The 22,073-nt window shown below is 44.1% G+C and overlaps 4 protein-coding genes across 7 annotated transcripts in view; 2 read left to right on the plus strand and 2 right to left on the minus strand.

Moving 5' to 3' along the window:
- Positions 1 to 498: 498 nt before the first annotated feature.
- On the plus strand, positions 499 to 11,089 carry top2a (DNA topoisomerase II alpha). 2 transcript variants are annotated; one of them, XM_019889401.1, is made up of 36 exons: positions 499 to 590; positions 662 to 721; positions 1,231 to 1,380; positions 1,451 to 1,541; positions 1,628 to 1,691; positions 1,901 to 2,046; positions 2,399 to 2,496; positions 2,578 to 2,790; positions 2,934 to 3,107; positions 3,280 to 3,381; positions 3,562 to 3,699; positions 3,774 to 3,912; positions 3,983 to 4,140; positions 4,381 to 4,506; positions 4,603 to 4,713; positions 4,831 to 4,936; positions 5,071 to 5,180; positions 5,280 to 5,372; positions 5,461 to 5,575; positions 5,658 to 5,779; positions 6,003 to 6,151; positions 6,228 to 6,459; positions 6,536 to 6,670; positions 7,096 to 7,296; positions 7,384 to 7,579; positions 7,657 to 7,748; positions 7,834 to 7,980; positions 8,069 to 8,152; positions 8,255 to 8,464; positions 8,549 to 8,648; positions 8,794 to 8,952; positions 9,821 to 9,983; positions 10,144 to 10,202; positions 10,302 to 10,403; positions 10,478 to 10,695; positions 10,803 to 11,089. In XM_019889401.1, exons 2-36 carry the CDS (start codon positions 704 to 706, stop codon positions 10,947 to 10,949), a joined length of 4,668 nt encoding a protein of 1,555 aa, XP_019744960.1. In that variant the 5' UTR covers positions 499 to 590; positions 662 to 703; the 3' UTR covers positions 10,950 to 11,089. The 2 variants fall into 2 exon arrangements, with proteins under 2 accessions (XP_019744960.1, XP_019745044.1); XM_019889485.1 differs by lacking the exon at positions 8,794 to 8,952 and having other exon boundaries at positions 524 to 721.
- A 367-nt stretch (positions 11,090 to 11,456) lies between these two features.
- Positions 11,457 to 14,229, plus strand: LOC109520930 (gap junction delta-3 protein). Of its 2 annotated transcripts, XM_019878633.1 has the most exons (5): positions 11,457 to 11,918; positions 12,632 to 12,745; positions 12,936 to 13,007; positions 13,044 to 13,288; positions 13,406 to 14,229. In XM_019878633.1, the coding sequence occupies exons 4-5, from the start codon at positions 13,100 to 13,102 to the stop codon at positions 13,916 to 13,918; spliced, it is 702 nt and encodes a 233-aa protein (XP_019734192.1). In that variant the 5' UTR covers positions 11,457 to 11,918; positions 12,632 to 12,745; positions 12,936 to 13,007; positions 13,044 to 13,099; the 3' UTR covers positions 13,919 to 14,229. The 2 variants fall into 2 exon arrangements, with proteins under 2 accessions (XP_019734192.1, XP_019734126.1); XM_019878567.1 differs by having other exon boundaries at positions 11,458 to 11,918; positions 13,044 to 14,229.
- A 1,586-nt stretch (positions 14,230 to 15,815) lies between these two features.
- nif3l1 (NIF3 NGG1 interacting factor 3-like 1 (S. cerevisiae)) lies at positions 15,816 to 19,462 on the minus strand. 2 transcript variants are annotated; one of them, XM_019884326.1, is made up of 7 exons: positions 19,377 to 19,462; positions 18,211 to 18,719; positions 17,512 to 17,659; positions 17,215 to 17,341; positions 16,896 to 17,034; positions 16,717 to 16,800; positions 15,816 to 16,620 (listed from the first exon to the last, which is right to left on the minus strand). In XM_019884326.1, coding segments are annotated over exons 1-7 (1,194 nt in total). In that variant the 5' UTR covers positions 19,379 to 19,462; the 3' UTR covers positions 15,816 to 16,435. The 2 variants fall into 2 exon arrangements, with proteins under 2 accessions (XP_019739885.1, XP_019739969.1); XM_019884410.1 differs by having other exon boundaries at positions 18,211 to 18,569; positions 19,377 to 19,461.
- A 2,363-nt stretch (positions 19,463 to 21,825) lies between these two features.
- Positions 21,826 to 22,073, minus strand: part of cabp5a (calcium binding protein 5a) — a 1,265-nt gene continuing 1,017 nt past the window's right edge. Inside the window, exon 5 of the mRNA XM_019879194.1 lies at positions 21,826 to 21,953. Coding sequence (XP_019734753.1) covers positions 21,826 to 21,953 — 128 coding nt within the window. The remainder of the gene's footprint in view (positions 21,954 to 22,073) is intronic.

A 22,073-nucleotide genomic window follows, 5' to 3' on the forward strand; every position in this document is an offset into this window, starting at 1 on the left:
AGACTGTCAAGGTGCAACACACTCCCAATACACACAAGAAACCCGCTGGATGATTGCTCGCTTGCTCAAAGATGAATAATTTTCATTCTGCTGTGACAGAGATGACTAGAGGGGAAATGAAGAGGAGGTCGCTAGTCCCAGCATATTTAATACAATTGTTCAGGTACTTTGTGTTTGTTTTGGGAAGCTACTGTATTTGCAATTATACGACACAACTCTGACATGTTTGGTAATGACTGGATAGATTCGAAATGGTAAATTAAAAGAGACAGTTGGGCCAGATCGTTGTTGGAAGATGTTAAAAAATACTGTAATTTTAAAAAAGTAGTACTGAAAAAAAAAGAAAAAGTTTGAACCTTGTTTATAAAATAAGCGAAGTCGATTGGCCATTGGGTGCTAAGGGCGGGGTGAAAGGGCCAATACTCTCGCTGATTGGGCTATTGGAAAAAAAAACTCAAAACGTTGATTTCGACCATCTTATTGGATGATTTTGTCACGTGCTCAATGGCTCATTGGCTGTTGTGAACTGGCGCCTGAAACGCTATGATATTCAAACGGGGGTCGCACTCACTTAACTCCGTTCTTTTCCGGTAACGCTCCCACTGTAATCGTGTACCTGCGTATATTATCCAAGGATTTTAATTGTTCATTTTAAACGCAGTAAACACAGACCGGATATCCCTGTCGAACAAAGGAGGGGAAAATGGCTGAACCACTGAAGGTAACTGACACTGAGCTGCTGGACTGGGACGTTAACCTGGGGCTAATTACCATGCAGTTTAAAGTTGTCGAGCAACGTTACGTGACTATTGATACGGGGGAAAAAAGCTCACTAATATGTTAAAACAAACGAGAAACAAAGGTAGTGGTAGTATAGGGACCTCTCGCATGAACTTGCTACGAAGCTGAACTACAATTTGCATTTTTTGTGGGGGTCAACGAATCAGTTCACAAGATGGCGTTCGCCCCCAAACGCTCAAAATGGCGTTTCACGTCGGACAGGAATCGGTTGGGTCATTTTCTATCAAGGACCACCATCATTATGAGCATCAAAGTACAGTGGGAAATGGTAACCAACCCTGTAATGATTCAATGAGATACTAATTGTACCGAAAATGAATTGGAGGGGGGGGGGGTACATGTGATTACAATTTTAATGTACAATACACAATTATGAACATATGAAATACTGAAAACAAATCAAAAGACTTAAAATTGTGTCCTCAACAGATCAATTTCTTTGAGAACCAGTCACTGGAGAAGACTAAGAAGGATCCCAAACGCATGTCAGTGGAGAGGATCTATCAGAAGAAGACTCAGTTGGAGCACATTTTGCTCCGACCTGATTCTTACATCGGCTCAGTAGAGACTGTCACCCAGGTAAGACTCAAATCGCTAGCTGGATCTACAAGACGCATGAGAACCCACCCGTTGCCATTTTTTTCCTCAGCAAATGTGGGTGTATGACGAAGATGTTGGAATGAACTGCCGGGATGTAACGTTCGTACCGGGGCTTTACAAGATTTTTGATGAGATCCTTGGTAAGCAAACAGCTGAAATGACCGTAAGTCCAAATGACAGTCTTTTATTTGTTATCTCATGCAAGGATTCCCTTTCCTCCTCCCAGTAAATGCTGCGGACAACAAGCAGAGAGATAAGAGTATGTCCTGCATCAAAATCAACATTGATGTGTGAGTATGATATGCTTCAGTGGTGTTTACCCAGAGAAGGTTATATGCAGGGGAATGTACAAAGTGGAACAATCAACATTTTGGGGGGAGGAAAGATACATTGTGTTTCTATTTGAGTGTACCTCACATGATCCAAACTATTATACAATTCACATAACCTAAATGAGTTTTTATCGTGGCTTATGTTTTTTTCCCCCTCCCCCTTTCAGTGAAAACAACACCATCAGCATATGGAATAATGGCAAGGGGATCCCAGTGGTGGAGCACAAGGTGGAGAAAGTGTTTGTACCTGCACTCATCTTTGGACAGCTCCTCACCTCTAGTAACTATGACGACGATGAGAAGAAAGTCACTGGTAAGATATGTCATGCACATTGTTTTACCATATGGGGTTGATGAATCATCACCCAACTTAATTTTTTTAAATTACAAAAATCCAGTTTAATGTCTCCCCACCACCACCCTTCCAGGAAAAGCAAATGGCATTATTCCAAACTTTTTAGGTTTTTTTTCCCCTTCTGGGATTTTCTTTGTTTCTCCTGGTACCAACTAAAGTTTGAAACTCTTAAATGGTGCCAACTCCCAGAGAAACAATGTTTATTTCAGACACACAATTTGCTTCATTGGGCCTATAAAATGCTTTTCGGTGCTGGATTTGGCACCTGAGCCTCAACTTTGACACCTGTGATCTATACCTTACTTTATAGGTGGGCGTAATGGATACGGTGCCAAGTTGTGCAACATCTTCAGCACCAAGTTCACCGTTGAGACGGCCTGTAGAGACTCAAAGAAGACCTTTCGACAGGTACTAAGCAAATATGGCAGAACATTTGCCCTGAATCTTTCCCTCACCTGTCACTTCACATCAGTACTTTTCTTTCCTCAGACGTGGTACGACAACATGGGCAGAACCGGGGAACCTACCATCAAATCCTTTGATGGAGAGGATTTCACCTGCATCACCTTTCGGCCTGATCTGCCCAAGTTTAAGATGAGCATCCTGGATAAAGACACGGTGGCCCTGATGACCAGGAGAGCCTACGACATCGCCGGATGTACCAAAGGTGTCCGCGTGTTCTTCAACAGCAAAAGACTTCCTGTAAGTTCACATGTTGTCTTGTGTACCTCTGATCATTGTCAGAAGATATCCTTATTCAGAATGTAACAAATGTCACGTTTTATACAATGTAGAATGTTTCTGCTGCATCTTTATTAAATTTCCTTGTTCACTGTGCGCCCCAGGTTACAGATTTCCGCAGTTACGTCAACTTGTATGTGAAGGACAAAGTGAGTGAGACGGGAAATGAGCTGACAGTGGTTCATGAGGTTGTCAATGGGCGCTGGGAGGTCTGCCTCACCGTGAGCGAGAAAGGCTTCCAGCAAGTCAGCTTTGTCAACAGCATTGCCACAACCAAGGTAGACTTTTACACCGGATTAGGTGCCCCTCTCAATTCACTTATTCAGATGCGTTACAAGGGTAATTGGGAGGGGGCGGGGCACATTAACTTCGTTGTCAATCCAGCAATTCAAATGATTGCTATCGGGTCTTTTGCCAACCGGGTGCTAATGTTTGTCCTCTGCACCTTAGGGTGGCAGGCACACCGATTACGTGGCCGATCAGGTAGTGAGTAAGCTCATTGATGTTGTGAAGAAGAAGAACAAAGCTGGTGTGGTGGTCAAACCATTCCAGGTAAAAAAAAAATACATATTTCTTTCCTCTCTCCATATGCAGTCCTTAGTAGGCCAAAACATGTAAAGTGTTTCAAAAATACTCTTTTGGTATGCATATTGGGAAAGAAAAGACAACTTCCTCAAGATGACAGTGATGTTGCTGTTGACATCACATGACTTATTTCCATCCGCATTCAAGGTGAAAAACCACATGTGGCTGTTTGTCAACTGCCTGATTGAGAACCCCACGTTTGACTCTCAGACCAAAGAGAACATGACTCTGCAGCATAAGAACTTTGGCTCCACGTGCCCGCTCAGCGAGAAGTTCATTAAACAGGTAAAGCATGGCCGGCATCGCTCACTTCTTCCTCTCCGAGCGTCTTTCAGTTTGCTGACTCATCTCCATAACAGGCCACCGGCTGCGGAATTGTCGAAAATATCATGAACTGGGTGAAGTTCAAAGCTCAGCTGCAGCTCAACAAAAAGTGTTCGGCAGTCAAACACACCAAAATCAAAGGGGTGCCCAAGCTGGATGACGCCAACGATGCAGGTAGGCTTTTTCCAATTCAACACTCTGGCCTTGGAGTGAAGCTCCTGTAATCACTTTGTCAATCTGGTAGGTGGCAAGAACTCCATCGGTTGCACGTTGATCCTCACTGAGGGAGACTCGGCCAAGACTCTGGCCGTGTCTGGCCTGGGTGTGGTCGGCAGGGATCGCTATGGCGTCTTCCCTCTGAGAGGAAAAATCCTCAACGTGCGAGAGGCCTCTCACAAGCAGGTCAGGCTTCGCTGTTGTTGTGATTGAAAGGAATTTGCGGCCTTTTACGCTGAGTACAGCATCATGTCACGTCGTGTGTCCCATAAGTTACCACTCGTATGGGAAATGCTGCTTAATCTCATTATGGTGTTCATGCGCATCAATGGGTAGATCGGCGGTTTCCAGATCCACTTGATCCCCCCCCCCATCTTTGGTGTCATTTGAATGCCTTGTTATCGATTTGCATGTCTTCTCTTGCAGATTATGGAGAACGCTGAGATCAACAACGTCATCAAGATCCTTGGTCTGCAGTACAAAAAGAACTACAGTGACCCAGATTCCCTCAAGACCTTGCGCTATGGCAAGGTCATGATCATGACAGATCAGGTTTGTTTTTAGTCTTCCTCTCACTTTTTTTCACACCGAATCTCGTCAAGCCCACGCAAGTGTCACAAATCTTGACTCACATAACGTTTGTGACAGGATCAAGACGGCTCCCACATTAAAGGTTTGTTGATCAATTTCATCCACTACAACTGGCCGTCGTTGCTGCGCCACAACTTCCTGGAAGAGTTCATCACTCCAATCATCAAAGTATGTCGCTTGAATGTGGGACAGTGTTGCCACGCCGTGCCCAAAGCATAGAGGCCTGCGGCACATCTAATGATCTCTCATGGCATCGTGTTTGGAAATAATGTTTCCTGGCTTCAGGCATCATTCAAGAAATCCCAGCTGTCATTCTACAGTATCCCGGAGTTCAATGAATGGAAGGAGAGCCAGTCCAACTACAAATCTTGGAAAATCAAATACTACAAAGGTTTGTCACAAACCCCTGTGTGGTAGTAAACCAACCAAGTAAGCTTCCCTCTATGCCTGACCTACGTCACGGTTTTTGTTCTGCGTTCTGCCGCTCTTCCTCATCGACCGTCTGCTCCGCTTCTGTCCAATCAGGTTTGGGAACTAGCACGTCTCAGGAGGCCAAGGAGTATTTCTCTGACATGCAGAGACACCGTATTCCATTCAAATACTCTGGGCCAGAAGACGACGAAGCCATCACCCTTGTAAGTCACATCTGTTTGCATCATGGCGTTGTTATTGCTTGAGGGGCTTTTTTGGAAGGGAGGATTAATAAAATCTACTGTCTGTCCTCTTTGTGCTAGGCCTTTAGCAAGAAAAAAGTGGACGAACGCAAAGAGTGGCTCACCAATTTCATGGTCAACAGACGCCACCGGAAGGAGCACAACCTGCCCGAGGTTGACCACCGCGTCATTTAAATGTTTTTATTTCCTGGACTGATTGGCGAGCACTCTGAAGTTACCGGGTTGCTCCGTGTGTCCGCAGGAGTATCTCTACGGCCAGTCCACAACGCATCTCTCCTACAATGACTTTGTCAACAAGGAGCTGGTACTCTTCTCCAACTCTGACAACGAGAGGTCCATTCCCTGCCTGGTGGATGGTACGTTAATGCAGCCAGTTTCAGAAAAGCCGTCAAGTTTGCAAACGGTTCTGATGAATGTATTTGATTTGGTTTGTGACAGGGCTGAAGCCTGGCCAGAGGAAGGTACTGTTCTGCTGCTTCAAGAGAAATGACAAGAGGGAAGTGAAGGTGGCCCAGTTGGCTGGTTCTGTGGCTGAGATGTCGGCGTATCATCATGGGGAGGTGACTGTCGCAGTTGCTCATGACTGTCCTTTGCTGAATTTTGGTTACACGTGTGTCTGCAAACAGAGGACCCATGTTTGTCTGTACAGTACTCTGCAAATGTCTTTGGCCAGCATTGGGTTTGTTTTAGCATCATTGTTGTCACAACGGGTCATTAAAAAAACAACAACAAAGGTAGCAGGGAACTAAGACATTTCACACGACAAAATCTGTTGCTTTCCAGACTTCTCTGATGATGACCATTATTGGATTAGCCCAGAACTTTGTGGGAAGCAACAACTTGAACTTGTTGCAGCCTCTTGGCCAGTTTGGAACAAGGCTGCACGGTGGCAAGGACTCTGCCAGCCCCCGTTACATTTTCACCATGCTCAGGTCAGCAGTCGACGTTTACCTTTTTGAAAAGTCGCTCAGTGAATCCGCAGTCACTAAATGTATCCCAACTCTTCAGCCCCCTGGCCCGCCTTCTTTTCCCACCCACTGACGATAATCTGCTGAGGAACAATTATGACGACAACCAGCGTGTGGAACCTGAGTGGTATATACCCATCATTCCCACCGTTCTGATCAACGGCTCTGACGGTATTGGCACAGGCTGGGCCAGCAGAATCCCCAACTATGACATCCGAGAGATCGTCACCAATGTTACACGCTTGCTGAACGGAGAGGCGATGCTACCCATGGTGAGGCCCTTCTATTCGGGTCTTTAAAGGTGGACCAAGAGTGAAGGCGATGCTCATTGGTTTTGTCTTCTCGAAGCTCCCGAACTATAAAGGCTTCAAAGGTACCATTGATCAGCTGATGGACAACCAGTACATGGTCTGTGGAGAGCTGGCAATCATTGACTCAACCACCATTGAGATCTCGGAGTTGCCTGTCAAAACCTGGACACAGGTTAGTTGCAATCTAATCTTGAGACCACTATCACAAACTAGATGGCACAAGATGAGGTACACAAAATTTTAATACACCGCTGTAAAGTTGAAGTTCCACAGGCCAAATGCAGCCCTCTGAATGATTTGATTTTTGTCTGCAAAAGTTGGACAGATTTTCAAAATATACATGACAATAATTAAATGTAGGGGCATTGGATTTTTTAAAATCACATATTTCTCATGCAACCTATTCACAATGCAATTTTCTTAAAAATAAAAGATGAGCTTCAAAACCGAGGTACATATCAGTCTGGGATTTACTTACAGCGTAAGAGATTGCATTATCCCGTTTCAATGTTGAGGTCGACAACGGAGATGCTCGTAAATAAAATTAAATTTGTTGCTCACTTGGATCACAACATCGCCTTGTCATCTCTCTTCCAGACATACAAGGAGAACGTTCTGGAGCCGATGCTTAACGGCACCGAGAAGGTTGCCCCTCTGATCACAGACTACAAGGAATACCACACCGACACCACTGTGCGTTTTCTGATCAAGATGACCGAGGAGAAGCTGCGGGAGGTAGAGGCCGCGGGACTCCATAAAGTCTTCAAGCTGCAGAATCCTCTCACTTGCAATTCCATGGTACATTCAGCAAGTCGCGATCATGAGACTGCAAGAATTCCTTTGTGGATGTAGCACCTTTAGACTTGTGGCGTTTTGTCATTTCAGGTTCTGTTTGACCACGTGGGCAGCCTGAAGAAGTACGAGTCCGCGCAGGACATTCTCAAAGACTTCTTTGAGTTGAGGTTGAAGTACTACAACCTGAGAAGGGCCTGGCTCTTGGGCATGTTGGGGGCAGAGAGTGCCAAGCTCACCAACCAGGCCCGCTTCATCCTGGAGAAAATCCAGGGCACCCTGGTCATTGGTAAGTGGCAGTTACAGCATGCCAGGTGTCACTGTGACTTGAGTTTGGGTTTGCTCATATCAAGTGTCTTCATATAGAGAACAAACCAAAGAAGGAACTGATTCGCATGCTGCAGCAGATGGGTTATGACTCGGACCCAGTCAAAGCCTGGAAACAGGCCCAAGACAAGGTAAGGCCTCGGGAAGGGAATTCTTTCAGTCTCATTTCCATTCAGTCAGCAGCCACCTGCACTCAATTTCCCGCGTGATCATTAGAATGCGGAGCAAGCGGAGGAGGATCAGGAGGAAGCTCCGGAGGAGGAGGACACGAGTGGGCCCGACTACAACTACCTGCTCGGCATGCCCATGTGGTTCCTGACCAAGGAGAAGAAGGAGGAGCTCTGCAAGCAGAGAGATGCTAAGGTGAGCTATTCACATCTGCTCTCGGTGTGCACTTTTTGATATGTTTACACTTTTTCTGATCTTTCCTTTTGCCACCACTACTTTGCAGATGACAGAGTTGAACGCACTGAAGAAAAAGACTCCATCTGACTTGTGGAAAGATGATCTTGCTGCCTTTTTGGAAGAACTGGAGGTAGGCGCTCATCTTTTTTTTTTTTACACTGGCTGTGTCGAGCGAGGATTTGCCTCCAACTCTTAGAATTACACCTGGTCATTGTGATCTCCCCCACCACAGCGCGTTGAAGCCAAAGAGAAGGAGGATGCCGCGTTGCCCGTCAAAAAGACTTCCAAAGGCAAAGCGGTGAAGATGACGGTCAAAACAGAAACTCTGCCCACACCGCAGGGCCGCCGCGTCATCCCACGCATCACCAGTGCCATGAAAGCCGAGGCGAGCAGGAAGGCCGACCTCCTCAAAGGAGAACGCAAGAGAGGCAGAAATGTCAAGGTCTGTTTTCTTATTTAGACAAGGGAGACTTTGGGGAAGATGGTCCCGTTGTGAATCAATTGTTTCTCAATTGTGCATTTGCAGACTGAAGATGTTGTGAAGTTGGAATTTGGGGACGGCGAGGAGGAAGACGGTCTGCCTGCACCATTGACAAAGAGGACCAAAGCAACCTCACAAGGGAAAGGTCGGCATGACTGCTCTACTACAGAATAAAAGTGAAAGTAAATCCTAGGAATCGGATCCCGTTTGCGACAAGCGGAGAGCAAGAGCCATGACAACGATGATACTCATTCATTTGGAACACTGTCAAATACCGTATTTGGTTGCAGGATCAAAAGTGGGCAAGCAGACCACCCTTCAGTTCAAGCCGGTTGCCAAGAAGTCCAAAAAGAATGAGACATCAGAGGAGGAGGAGAGTGACAGTCGGTCTGAAAGTGAAATGGAGGATGTTGCTGCCCCAAGAGAAAGAATTCAACGCAAAACTAAAGGTAGTCCAGCGAACAGGTTCTCTGACTTCTTGGCTCAAGGGGGAGAATCTTTCTGCCCAAGAACCCCCATCACAATCCGAAGGCTGTTTGTCATGTGCACCGGATTTTTTCTTTCTTTCACAATTTCAACTCAAACCATCAACATTTAAAAATAACTTAGTCAAAATACAAATGAATATTTATCCATCACTGCTTGCTGAAGTGCACTGCTTCCTCGAGCATGACTGCAAACAGAAGAGCTTGATTCGAAAAGGACAATCAGCATTGCCCACTTGGCACTTTGGTCACTCCTCGCCATCTTGAGGGAGTTTTTCTACCACTCTCGTTACTTTAGAAAAAAAAAGGCCACATGTGACTAATTCACACTTTGTAACGGCGAATCATGTTCACATCGTTTTGCATATGACAAGTCAAACTCGTGAAAGGCATTCACGGGGAAAAAGTGTTTTTAAAAAGTGATTTATTGGCATGTTGGAAACTTGCTTTATGTGCCTTCAAGCTGCAACTATTTTATCTAAGTTGCCTTGCCTTACCTGTACAACTGATGAGAGGAAGAAATGTCAGATTCAACTGAGCTTTCATTTGGGCCAAAGCGAAGGTAGGGAGGATTTTTTTGTATCTTACGAATCCAGACATCCAAGCCCAGGTACTTATTTACATATTTAAATTTATTTTTCCACAATGTGGGGTTAAAGAGGGTGTGAAAATGGGTCACGGTTAATATTTTATTGCTAATTATTTTGTGTTACGGTGCATGGGTGTCGTTTTAAGAACTGTTGCTCTGGTGGATCGCCGCGGGATTCCGCTCATAGATTGCCACAAACAACCAGCATTGCTGAATCCCCAGATCTGCTATGTTTATTTTCAGTTGCCATCAAGTACTCCATGTTTGATAGCGATGATGAGTTTGATGGCTGTGTGAAGATTGACGCTCGGAAACAAAAAGCTGTCATCGGCGATGACGAAGACGATACGAGCTTTGGCCCTGACCCGGACAGTGACCTGGATTCTCCAAAAGCACCAGAGCCTGTGTGAGTATGACACGATAGAAAGTGGTCGTTTTTTTTTTTTTTTTTTTAAATCTAATACCAACATATTAAAAAAAATGTATCTTTCACAGGATAAAAATTGGTTGTCTTTTTTTAATTTTTGTGTAAAACCAACATTTTTAAAAAAAAGTATCTTTCACAGGAAGAAAGTGACAAAGGCTAAACCAACAGCTCATAAACAACGTGGAAGCAAATTGAGCTGTAAGTAATGTCTTTGGCTCTCTTGTGAAGTAAGCCTGACAAATGCACATCTGGAAGTTTTAATGTCTCCCACATTTTTTTTTCTTTATGGATCATTAGCAGCTCAGTCTGACAAACAGGAGGCTGCCCCAGCGGCTTTGGTTCAGCCTAAGACCAAACGGGCTGCTCCAAAGAAAGTTGTCGCATCCAAGAAAGCTGCAGGTTGTAAGACACCCCACGAACGCTAAAATGCTTTTGGATGTCTCATCGATCGCGGTCTTAAATCGTTGTTTCAGATGTGAAGCAGCCATCCATCGTGGATGCTCTGTCCAAACCCAAACCTTCATCAAGTGCCGTGTCCAAGAGTATTCCCTTGTTTGACTCTAAGGGCGAGGCCAATGTACAGAAGCCGAAGCCCGCCCCCAAACGGAAACAAGTCATAAGTGATGACTCTGACAGCGACTCAGGGGACCTCATGTCGCGCATTATGTCCAAAACATCCACTGGAGCCAAGGTTTGTGTTTAATTTGGGTGCCTTTCTTTTTTTTGGGGGGGGGGGTAGTGTCCTACTGTCAATACTGTACACACTGGTGCATGTTGACGCTTTCTCTCCCTTTATAGAAAAAAGGACGGAAGTGGAGTGATGATGATGATAGCTTCCAGATTTCGGACAAGGAATCTGCAGCTCCAAAAGCTGTGGCAGCACAGGCCAAACCGAGTAGAGCCAGGAAGCCCGTTAACTACAACTTTGACTCGGATTCAGACTAAACCAGTGTTCACATTTCATATTTCCTTCTTCCTGAGTTTAAAATTTGTTTTTGTATTGAGTTTTGAATGTACGCAAGTGTAAATATTTTGTTGTTGTTGTTTGTCCACTGTTTCTAAAATAAAGTTCATGTTTGTATTGATTTGATTGTAGGTTTCTTCCTTGCATGCTTGAGTTGAATAAGTTGCAAGCTGGTCTGATGAAAATGGTTGTTATGCATTGTCATAAAAGTTCTTCCAGGAATTTCACCCAAAAACCCAGTACTGTGGTGCTGTAAGATGCTACGCGCATTTTTTGTGGTGGGGGGGTGTCAAGAATGTGTTTGAAGCAGTTGATTACCATTCCCAGTCTGTTTACTGACAAATTAATGAAAATGAAAAACCATTGCATGTAACCACATACTGCACTTTAAGATTTGGCTAAAAACTTTTTAGCCAAGTGAGTGAGGTTTTTTTTTTTTTTTTTTTTTGCAATTTTGATTAGCATTTGGGTAAAAACTTTTTAGCCAAATGCTAATCAAAATTGCAAAAAAAAAATACTTTAAATAGCTTTAAAAAGAATCCGAACTATTTACAGACATTTGAGCACTTGCAGAATGAATGACATAATGCCCTCTCTGAATGTCCTATAGCTATATATATTTTCAAGACTGCTTTGCTTTGCCTTCAAACAGGCTTTTCCTGCCTGGAGGAATGCCTCATTATGAGGTTTCTAATTCTTGTAAACATCATGCTGACTGTCTCATGCATGATCAGCGCAGATTAGGCCCAAGCAGGAATTTAGCAAACCACTTCCGCCCGCTCATTTATTTCTGAGTGTGTTGCAACCAGTCCGTGCCATTTGGTGTGACAGCTGGAAAATGGACATCGGCACTGTTGATTATGGAAGATTATTTATTTATTTATTTGTGAAAGAAGACAGGACAAGACATGAGGAGTTTCGAGGCTTAAAATGACAAGGGCATGTGAAAGGTAGGCCGATTTGTCAGCATTCTTCGACCTGTCTGAGAAAGCTCTCCCGTCTGTTCAAGGTGTTGAAAGTACAGACTAACTAGAACAGACAAAGACTGATAAAAGTAGAAGTACTGATTTGACACTTGAAGTAAAAGAGTAACAAAGTAGAGACTCTGAAATGGACTTAACTCATTCACTCCCAAAGACATATTTATATGTCTTTTCAGACTTCACACATTGAATCCCATGTACTTAGGTTTTCTTTTTTCCTAGCTTTTTTTCCCAAGACTTAAAGTAATTTCTTGGGGGGTGGTACTGAATGAGTTAAGGACAGTCATTTAAAATGAATTTATATGAAATGCCTGGGTTTATTTTTCTAGCAAGCATTGACTGCCTCGTGTGTTCTCGGAACACGTTCCCATAGCTTTGCTCATGTTGTGAACCGAGCTAACAAATACATGCTGAATTAGCTAATGATAAAGGATTTTCTTTTCTGTTCTTTTTCTTTGAATCCGTACCTGCAAGTGGTTTTTCAGATGAGACGGAGGGAAGCTGGAGCAATATTTTTTTTTAAGCTGGCATGAGATGCAATGCATTTGTCGCCAATCATTCTTGGAGCCGAGCATGTCAAAAATTCTCTGAAAGAAGGTGATGGATGTCAAATATCTTTTGATTCTCCAGATTTGTTGCCGTGGACGCTAATGCTCTCTGCTTGTCGTTCCTTCATGTAGCTGCTGTACCTGTGTGACCCCAAGACTTCAAGCAAGGTCTCAACTGGTGTTGACCTGAGCTTTTTCTCTCTCTCTCTCTATATATAGTGTCATCATCTGTGGAGCTTGTAAAAGGTAATAAGACTCATGACTATGTCAGGTGTACCCTGATCAAGTATTTGCACTTTGTAACATCACGACTTTCATACCTGTAACGAGAGATGAGTCAATGTCGCGTAATAACCTTGAAATCTGGCTTTTTATTGTTTTATTCCTTAATTGAGAGCGCTCTGTCCTCTGATGCGTGTTTTGTTTTGACTTGTAGATCTTTGGAATACGAAGCGTTGTAAACTGCAGATGAGGAATAAGTAACAGCCTGAAACAGCCCGAATGAAAGGCCTTTCGGTTCTTGGCAATCGCCGACACAGTTGAGCGTGAGACAGATCCACTTGCTCGCAGAGAACCCGCAAGTGTCAGACTGCCGCCGTCATGGGGGAATGGAGTTTTCTCAGCGGACTCTTTGACCACCTGCAGGCCCATTCGCCCATGCTGGGCCGCTTCTGGCTCCTGCTGATGCTGGTGTTTCGGATCCTGATCCTGGGAACAGTGGCCAGCGACATGTTCGAGGACGAGCAGGAGGAATTTGCCTGCAACACGCTGCAGCCGGGCTGCAAGCAGGTGTGCTACGACCAGGCCTTCCCCATCTCCCAGTACCGCTTCTGGGTCTTTCACATCGTCCTCATCGCCACGCCGTCGCTGCTTTTTCTCATGTACGCCATGCATCATCACAACAAGAGAACCAGCGCTTCCAAAGCTCCTCGAGACTACAGGGAAACCCGGCAGTTGAGGCGGCTCTACATAGTCCACGTGGCCTTTCGGTTGTTCGCCGAAGTCTCCTTTCTCGTCGGGCAGTGGTGGCTTTACGGCTTCAAGGTGGAGGCCCAGTATCCCTGCGACCGCTTCCCTTGTCCCTACACCGTGGACTGCTTCACCTCACGCCCGGCCGAGAAAACCGTCTTTCTCTGTTTCTACTTCACCGTCGGGGTCTTGTCTGCCATTTCCAGTTGCGTGGAACTTCTCTACAGTTCCAGCAAGTGGTTCTGTTGCAAACGACGGCATTTCAGCGACCCGAGCGCCCAGAGCTACAAGTCGGGGGAGCTGCCAGAGATGCGTTCGCAAACAACCGTGTCAGACAACGTGGCAAGCAGCGGGAAGACCAGGAGGGGTTCGCACAAGAGCAGCAGGAAGGGTGACAGGCCGCCTTACAGGAACGGTAAACATGTAAACGGCAAGACTTTCGTGGTGTGACAGCCTATTTTGGAAGACAATCAACTCTCACTGAGTCATAAGGAAGTACAAAAAAAAAAAAACATGTTGATTTAGCCGTCGTCAGTCACCGCTCACCAAACTGACGTGGATCACATTGGACACCGGAGGTGGCAAAAGTACTCAGTCGGTGGGTAACTCATTCACTGCCACTGATGGCTGTAAACGTCAAAGATCCATTTTAAACTGGGCTGGCAGTGAACGAGCCACAAATTACAAACATGTTTTTTTTTTTTCTTTCCTTCCTCGGTAGTCACGATTGACAAATGCGCTAATGACAAGTATAATTGAATTAAAAACTTCCATGCGAGGAGACTGTTCGAATCCAACCTGATGACTGCTCTGAGAAGTGTTAACCTCCTCTTCAGCAAAGTTATGCTCATCTGAAAAGGAAGTTATCACTTGCCTGACGCATCTGTTGCCCCCATCCCACAACGACAGACATCTTGCTTAGTCTCACAGCAGTGACGATACAATATCGGAAAAAAAGGAGCAAGGTCTGCGAACAAATATCACGAGGTTATAATTACATTGAATACACTTTAGAAGTGCCAAGTCAAATACCAAAATGCTTCGCAAGCACGGCAGTCAAGCGTTTGGATTTCATGACTTGCCACAACAGTGTTTGGATCCACCTCCGGCACTGATTACGTATTTAGTTTCAGACACCGGCGCTCAGTTACACCCATCCTGAAACTTGTCATGTTTTGTATGATAATTATCCCCGTCATTAAGAGTTATCTTGGGCCGTGCCGTCGCTTATCTCACATGTTATGTCTTGACTTTTGGAATAACAGGGGAAACAACACGTATGTATGGCTGTTTGCCCACCGTGACTGAGCCAAAGCACATCATGTCAAATTAGGGGGAAAACGCAGGTCATTGATGTACCATCGAGTCAAAGAGCATTCAGGTTTTTCTGCCCGTCACCATATGCCGCTGTCACAGACACAGCAAAGGGACAGTAGTGAATAAATGGCAGAACACGCCTGTAGATCTTTCATTTTCATTTGCTGTGGGTGTTGCTGTAAAACCTTGTCCAACCCACTTTTGAATGAGTCCCATGATGTAACCATTTACACCAGGGTTTCCTCGAGCTTTTGTTTGTCGTGAGTTAGGTTAGAAGAGGTCACAGATACGGTCAACACAGGAAAATAAAGACTGAAGTGATGCGGTTGAAGAGGTACTATGGAATGAAATTGAAATCCCGTGAGAGGGAGTACGGTGGCATTATTCAGAATTACGATGAGAATAAATTAAGAGCATTTTGGGGGAATTTGAGATTGAGCACCGGTTTATGAGGACCGCACTGGAAACAAATACGAGGAGGATAATGACAAAAAAAAGAAAGGAATAAAACACATTTTAAAATTCTCACACGAGATGCTCTTCCTTGCAATAAACTTTTTTTTTTTTGCAAGATTTTCATCTTTTGAAATATATATATATATATATATATATATATACACACACACACACACACACACACACACACACACACACACACACACACACACACACACTGACACAAATCCGCGCTCGTATACACACTCTCTCTCTCTCTCTCTCTCTCTCTCTCTCTCTCCTTCCCTCCCTCTCTCTCTCTTGTGTGTGTGTGTGTGTGTGTGTGTGTGATAAAAATTGTGATATTCTTTCTTAGAGGAAGTCCAATTTTACAGTCATCGTATATAGCTCTAATCCAAACTTCGACAAGGTTTTCCTTCAATTGATGAGGACGGATTCCCAAAAAGTTTTTTAAACTTGCATGCACAAAGCACATTAAATTAAAAAATACCCCCACGATGGACATGATGCGAGTGATTATCAGGACTAAAGCTTGCAGAAATAAGCCACACAAACAACCCTCAGTGCACGCAAATCATTGTTTTGTGCAATACATTTAATGACAGCAACCCTTTGCAAATATGGATCAAGTCCTACAAGCCAAAACACTGATGGAAGCTCCTCCCCTCATGTCAACATAGTTCCTTGCAACCAAGTTGGTGCTCCTTTTTGTCTTCGATTGGGGTTTGATAAGACCTAGATGGTGCATAAAGAGTACTGATGTAAATAAAACTCCTCCCTCACTTCTGCATAGTTCCTTGGCAGGTGTTTTAAAAAGCACAAAAACTGACAGGCGACAAGGTTGCCTCGAGAAATCTGACAAGAGGTACACTTTCACACATTTTGTGTGGAAATTTCTGCAATATTAGCATTACTTTGATGTCATGTTATGGCATTTGGAGCAAAGAATCAGTCTTGGCAGGAATTGAGTGACTTGATTTTGACAACTATAGTGCTTTGGTGACATTCTATTCCATCTTGGGTGGCAAGGAACTGCGCTGACACTAGTGCTTTGGTGCAATCCGGTTCCAAAGAACTTTGGTGCCATCTTGTGGAATCTATAGCCCATTACAAAGTCCTTTTTAGTGCGGGTGTAATTTATGGGAGGAATTTGGCTATTCTGGGCAGGGTTGGGGTTCACAGGAATTATACTTATCACACAACCTCCAGGGGGTCCCTGTCAGCCTTGGAGACCATCACGATGACATCGGCAGGAACCTTTTCAGTCAGTTTCTGGCGGAACACAGAGAGATAGCCGCGCTCGCTGTTGCTGTGGTCACTGAGGATGACGCTGGTTCCCTTGGCAACGGCATCCAGCACCTCATGGTGAGACATCTCACCTAAAACCACATTAAATCAGAATCAATTCTGTCACTCAAGTGGTCGTCACGGCAAAATACAGCACTTCTGTTTCCAGAAAGGAGCAGCCTACGCACCGGTGACATAGAGATCTGCTTGGACGCCGCTGAGTACCGAGGCTCCCGAGCCCGCACACGCAGCCACAGTCCGCACAAAGGATTCTGGGAATCATGCAAAAAGTAAGCAAAACTTTTTTTTTTTCATCCCCCCGCACCCCTCCTCGTTATTAAGTTCCCCAGCTTGCGTGCCTCCACACCTTGCGTGCATCCCTGTCCGAGGGCCAAACGTAGGTGTCTCAATCCCAAGTGGGACTTCATTTTCTTCACGGCTGTTGCCACGGTTACCGGCTCATCCAAAACACTGCGTCGCCCCTGACCATGGCCCAGCCGAGGAGGCTGGAGGCGGTCAAAATTGGAAAGACAACAGTGGCACAACTAGATCAGTTATTTCCAATCAATATGTCCTGCGATAGAAAATTCCGCAAATTCACTTTATGGGGAAAAAAATGGCGGTTCCGCTGTCGTTTTTCAATATGTGAACTCATTTTATACGTCGCTGTGAAGCATGTTGCTTACCTTTTCTGCCTTAAGAATGCGGAGGGACCTGTCGACGGCGATGATGTATTGCGTCACTTTATCAACCACCGGAGCCAGTGCGGAACCACTGCAGTATAGGCTGACTTGAGTCTTGGTGGCGTCACAGCTGTTAAAAAAGACAAATATTAAAAAAAAAAAGTTTGCCCAATTTAAATTGCAGTATAAGTATACATACATATCATATTCAAGTATGAAATTTGGTTGATTTAGTCAGGATTATGCTGAAATCACTTTCCCTCAACAAATCTGGTTTACGTATGAGTAATAGTGTCGAACCTGAGAGGGTCTTGTACTAGCACTCCTTCCAAAGCCTTCAGTTCGCACAAGAGTGCATCCGATATGTCATTTTTGCATTGGAATTCCACTATGTGACTGAAAGGCAAATCCACATAGGCCTGAGTCAGTACAGACACCCGACCGCCACCTGAAACCAAACCCACATGGAGGACACTTGGTGAGAAGAGGTCAGCGATTCTCCAACCTTTAATGTGGCAAGGTGCATATTTTACATGACAAAAAGTGCCGAACAGAATATATGCCAGTGAGTCATGTTTTCTCCCTTTGCACGTGTTGCTGCTCTCTGTGGGTCAAAGCAGCAGTTTGAAGGTTTTGAATTACACCAACATTTATGCAAAATTCCGTTAGCCTGTCAATTGAGTTTCACATTATATGTTAGCATGAAGCTAGCAGTGAAATTATTCGGGTTGGTTGAACATTTGTTCGGCGTTGAAATATACAATGTTCAATTCCCTTTGGTTTAGTAGTGAACTTCAACCGGGAGTCTCCAATGGCTTGAAGCAAGCACGCTGGGCATTTTATTTGAAAAACTGTGAGCAAGAGTGTGAAAATAAGCGCGATGGAATACTTAAAACTAACTATCCCCAGTATACCTTCCCACAGAAATGTCTTGCAAAGTTTCTAGAAATGTTCCAACTCTATGCCACTTTAGCTGTGAGCATTTTTCCATCGACTCACCAAGTCCTCCGACCAGCCAGTCGTTGACTCCTCCACCAACGTTGTCCCAAGACGTGTGAGGCGAGAAGACCGCAATGCTGGCCTCCACGGCTCTGATAGCCAATCGCTGCTTCCAGTCGTTCTGGACCAGACGTTTGATTGGGCGAAAGAGCGGAGGATGGTAGGAGATGATGAGATCGCAGCCTTCGGCCCGGGCTTCATCCATGACTGCCTCTGTGAGATCGTTGGTCAGCAGGACGGTTTTGATGGGCCGCGGCTCGCTTGGCTCCACCAAGAGGCCCACGTTGTCCCATGGCTCAGCCAGCGAGAGAGGTGCGAGATCCTCCAAAACCTTTAGAACGTCCTTTAGCTCCATCGGGCTGGGGCGGAATGAGGAATAATAGCGGGGGAGGATGAAGCAGAAATTACAGGATGCGATTTGAAGGATGGACCTGGTCCAAACGCTTCTGAAGCTTTGCAACAGAAATATCTTTGGAAGGGTCTTACATCCAGTCAATATCAAGCGAGACCTGTGAGGACAATAATACATTGGTGCCTCAGAACCTCAAAGTGGTAGCGAACTTTACAACAAACAGCAGTTTAGCAGGTCGTGAACAATTCTTCAAAAATATGTTCACACAAAGAGTCGGAACACATGACAAGACAATATAACATGACTCACTGGCATATTCTTTATCCTCTGCGAAACACGACTATTACTACATCTCTGTCTAGATGCGATGGTCTTCTGTATTTTATCATCAAATATGCCTGTCTGTTTGTAATTATGCTATCACTGTTTTTATATAGTACAATACTGAAGAGTGGCATTTTTCTTATTGAAAAAAATGTTTGGTTGTTGATCAATATTTACCACACTACTGGACATTTCATATTGCTTCAAAACATTTGCATTAATATCCGGGATGTACAGAATATATTGTTAGAGCAGATTTTTAATTTTTTAAAATTTTTTGCTCGAGTGCAACTTGACACATCGCTAATAACATTCGTTCCCACTTTTTATATTGTAAGCACACAACGGAGCGAACTGTTGCGATTTGGTAGGGGTAGGGTGAAACAAATCTTATTTGTTGAACACACAAAGCCATCATTTTAGTATGCATTTTAAAGTATTTTTAATGATGTTCATTTGCACAGAGACGCGCACGCTCAAATTTACTTACATGAGAAGTTGGGAGCTGCATTGTTCCGGCTTCCGGTGACGCGAGTCTACGCTCGTTTTTGATTGGTCCGTTTAATATTACGCTACGACGTTTGATTGATGAGATGGCAGACGAAATGAAATACAGTAACGTGTACTGAATAGCCTTAAAAAAAGTGTTAAAGATTAAAAAAAATCTACAGGCGAGTTTGTAAATGAGTGAATTAATGTGTTTGTCAGTGAATTAATCTGTTTATATATCTATATATGAACATCTAAGTGAGCAGGAAAAGATCAGAGGACAATTCTGTGCGTGGTGGGGCACGGCACTGGACTTCTGAAAACGATACGGATGATCACATGCTCTCCAATGACCACGTGCGATCCAAGCACTTTAACAAAAACAAAGCGAAAGGTTGCCAATGTTTAGAGGTGACTGCTGCTAGGGTTTAAAGCAAAAATCCTGTCAAATGCAGGGTGGCCAGAGTGACTGCACTGAAACCCAATCTGAGAGATTATTAAGGATTAACGCGATAAAGGTCGAAGCTGGATGTTGGATGGATCAGGGGGTCTGGTGGTTATGTCATTTGGTGTTTGCTCATCACCAATCAGTCACTCCTCGCCACTGTAAAACAAACGGCTGAGGTGGCAAAGGGATTTATACATTGTACTTTAGTAGAAGTGCAGACACTCGAGTGAAAGTACTGATTCAAATATACAGATGTTTTTCAAATGTAGGTAGTCAAGTAAAACATCTCTATATGAGTGCAGAAAATTCTCCCTAATGTCTTTCATGACTTGCTACGACTGACAAATGGACTTCACAGGACATGTCAAATTTGACCACAGGGGATTTGCAACATATTAGCACACGGCCATTATGATGTCATCATGCCCGTCCAATCAACAGATTGAGAATGGCAGATGTGCTCCAAAGTGAATGGCTTCATTTAGAATCATCTGTGTCGGAAGGTCAGCCCATCTGGTTCAGCTCTTCTCACGTTGCGTGGAGATGGATGATGCTTGTTTTGCAGTCTATGCCATAGGAGCAACTTCCAAAAAGCATTTTTAAGACTCTCCAAGGCCATTGAGTTTCTGCTCATATTGTTTAGACGAGTGTTTCGCACGGCTTTCCATGCTGTGGCGAGAGGCACGAGCCCCCGGCTAGCTCACCAGCCTTTCACGGAAGGGCGGCAGATTCATCTGCAATGCCAAATAGGACACCAAACTGTTCTGTAAATTGTGGCATGAAACAACGATGCAGTTTCTTTTGTGCCTTAGCTCAATAACGTTTGGGCAAAAACTGGTTCACCATTTTAAAAAAGTAGGAATTAATCTTGTCCTTGATTTGCAAATGCACCACCACATTTCTGTGAAGGCTCTCCCATTTCTCAGAGAAGCGTAATGTTTTTTTTTTTTTTTTTTTAATAATCTTAATACTCTCTAAAAAGCCTGTTATGAGAGGAAGCATGACGTCAGATGACTTTTTGAGGACGTCTAAAATCACTCTTATCAACTGGCCGGCTTCTCCATTTTTGGCCATGAAATCTCTTTATCCTAACGCGCCTCCAAATCCAAGGCAGACGTGTTTCCTTAATCTAAAACATTTCAGCCACCACAGTATTTGACTGCATTGTTTTTTTTATTTATTTTATTTTCCAAATGCCATCTCTGGAACATCCATAGAACTTTGTACTGTTTCATTACACAACCGACAAGCGAGATGTTATGCCAGTTGCTTGTTTTTGTGGTGGGGTTGCCATGCAGAAAATTATTTTTTCTGGAACATCCATAGAACATTGTACTGTTTCATTACACAACCGACAAGCTAGATGTTATGCCAGTTGCTTGTTTTGTGGTGGGGTTGCCATGCAGAAAATTATTTTTTTCCGGAAAAATACAACCTCAACATTTTAAGATTTTTAAATTAAGAAAAAAATTACTTAGGTTAAATGCTGTAAGACAAAAGCTACTGGTAAAAAGTAATATCTTCGCTGTTTTGAAATATTTAATCTTGGTTAGATTACAGGTTGTGCTATAGTTCCCATCGGCACGCTCGCTCTAGCTCTTTTAAAACACGCCAAATAAACGGCAAGCGAAATTGAACAGGAACGGACAAATGTTGCGCATTTGCAGAGTTGAGTTGTCGGTCGGCCTCCGCTGTCATTGATGCGACATCATCCTGACAAACTCTGTGGGAGACAGCAAGAATTATTTATTTCAATATGAAATCAGACCAGAACAGATTTTGGGCATTTCAATTCATTTCAACGGGGAAAGGGTTGATTTGAGAGAGGTACGAGCATGGTCATGACACAAATTCAAATTGTATCGCAAGGCACCACTGTAATTTGGACAGAAACTTTCCAAACTGCAAGATTTCTGAAATTTCCCAGTTGAACTACTCCTGGAGATTTACCGGAAACTTTGGGGAACTTTAGTTGCGATCTCGATTCAAATTCGATTAAGCGTCAGTGGTGCAGTCTGACCTCCTTGAAGGCGTTTTTCAGCTCCTTCACTCCAATCATGCCAGCTGTTTCCGCCAGAAGTTTGGGTGCCATCAGATCCACAAAATCGTCAAAATCCACTCGACCGCCAACTGGAGGGCCAAAAAGGAATTTGTTTTTCCAAAATACAACAAAGGGTGTTGTTAAGGGTTTAGTCCCCAAACTAAATCAGAAGTGGATGTGTGTGCGTGTGTGTGTGTGTGTGTGTGTGT

This window comes from Hippocampus comes, unplaced genomic scaffold, assembly GCF_001891065.2.
Source record: "Hippocampus comes isolate QL1 unplaced genomic scaffold, H_comes_QL1_v1.1 scaffold330, whole genome shotgun sequence".
Lineage (NCBI taxonomy): Eukaryota > Metazoa > Chordata > Actinopteri > Syngnathiformes > Syngnathidae > Hippocampus > Hippocampus comes.

Excerpts from the sequence above, each read along its gene's own strand:
- nif3l1 (XM_019884326.1), bottom strand. Across the intron at positions 17,035-17,214 it reads GCATTCTTAAGGCAGAAAAG|CCTCCTCGGCTGGGCCATGG; the intron begins GTAAGCAACATG and ends GACCGCCTCCAG. Across the intron at positions 16,801-16,895 it reads CGGACAGGGATGCACGCAAG|AATCCTTTGTGCGGACTGTG; the intron begins GTGTGGAGGCAC and ends CATGATTCCCAG.
- LOC109520930 (XM_019878567.1), top strand. The coding sequence starts at position 13,100 with ATGGGGGAATGGAGTTTTCTCAGCGGACTCTTTGACCACCTGCAGGCC.
- top2a (XM_019889401.1), top strand. Across the intron at positions 6,152-6,227 it reads TACATTTTCACCATGCTCAG|CCCCCTGGCCCGCCTTCTTT; the intron begins GTCAGCAGTCGA and ends CCAACTCTTCAG. Across the intron at positions 8,153-8,254 it reads CCTTTTTGGAAGAACTGGAG|CGCGTTGAAGCCAAAGAGAA; the intron begins GTAGGCGCTCAT and ends CCCCCACCACAG.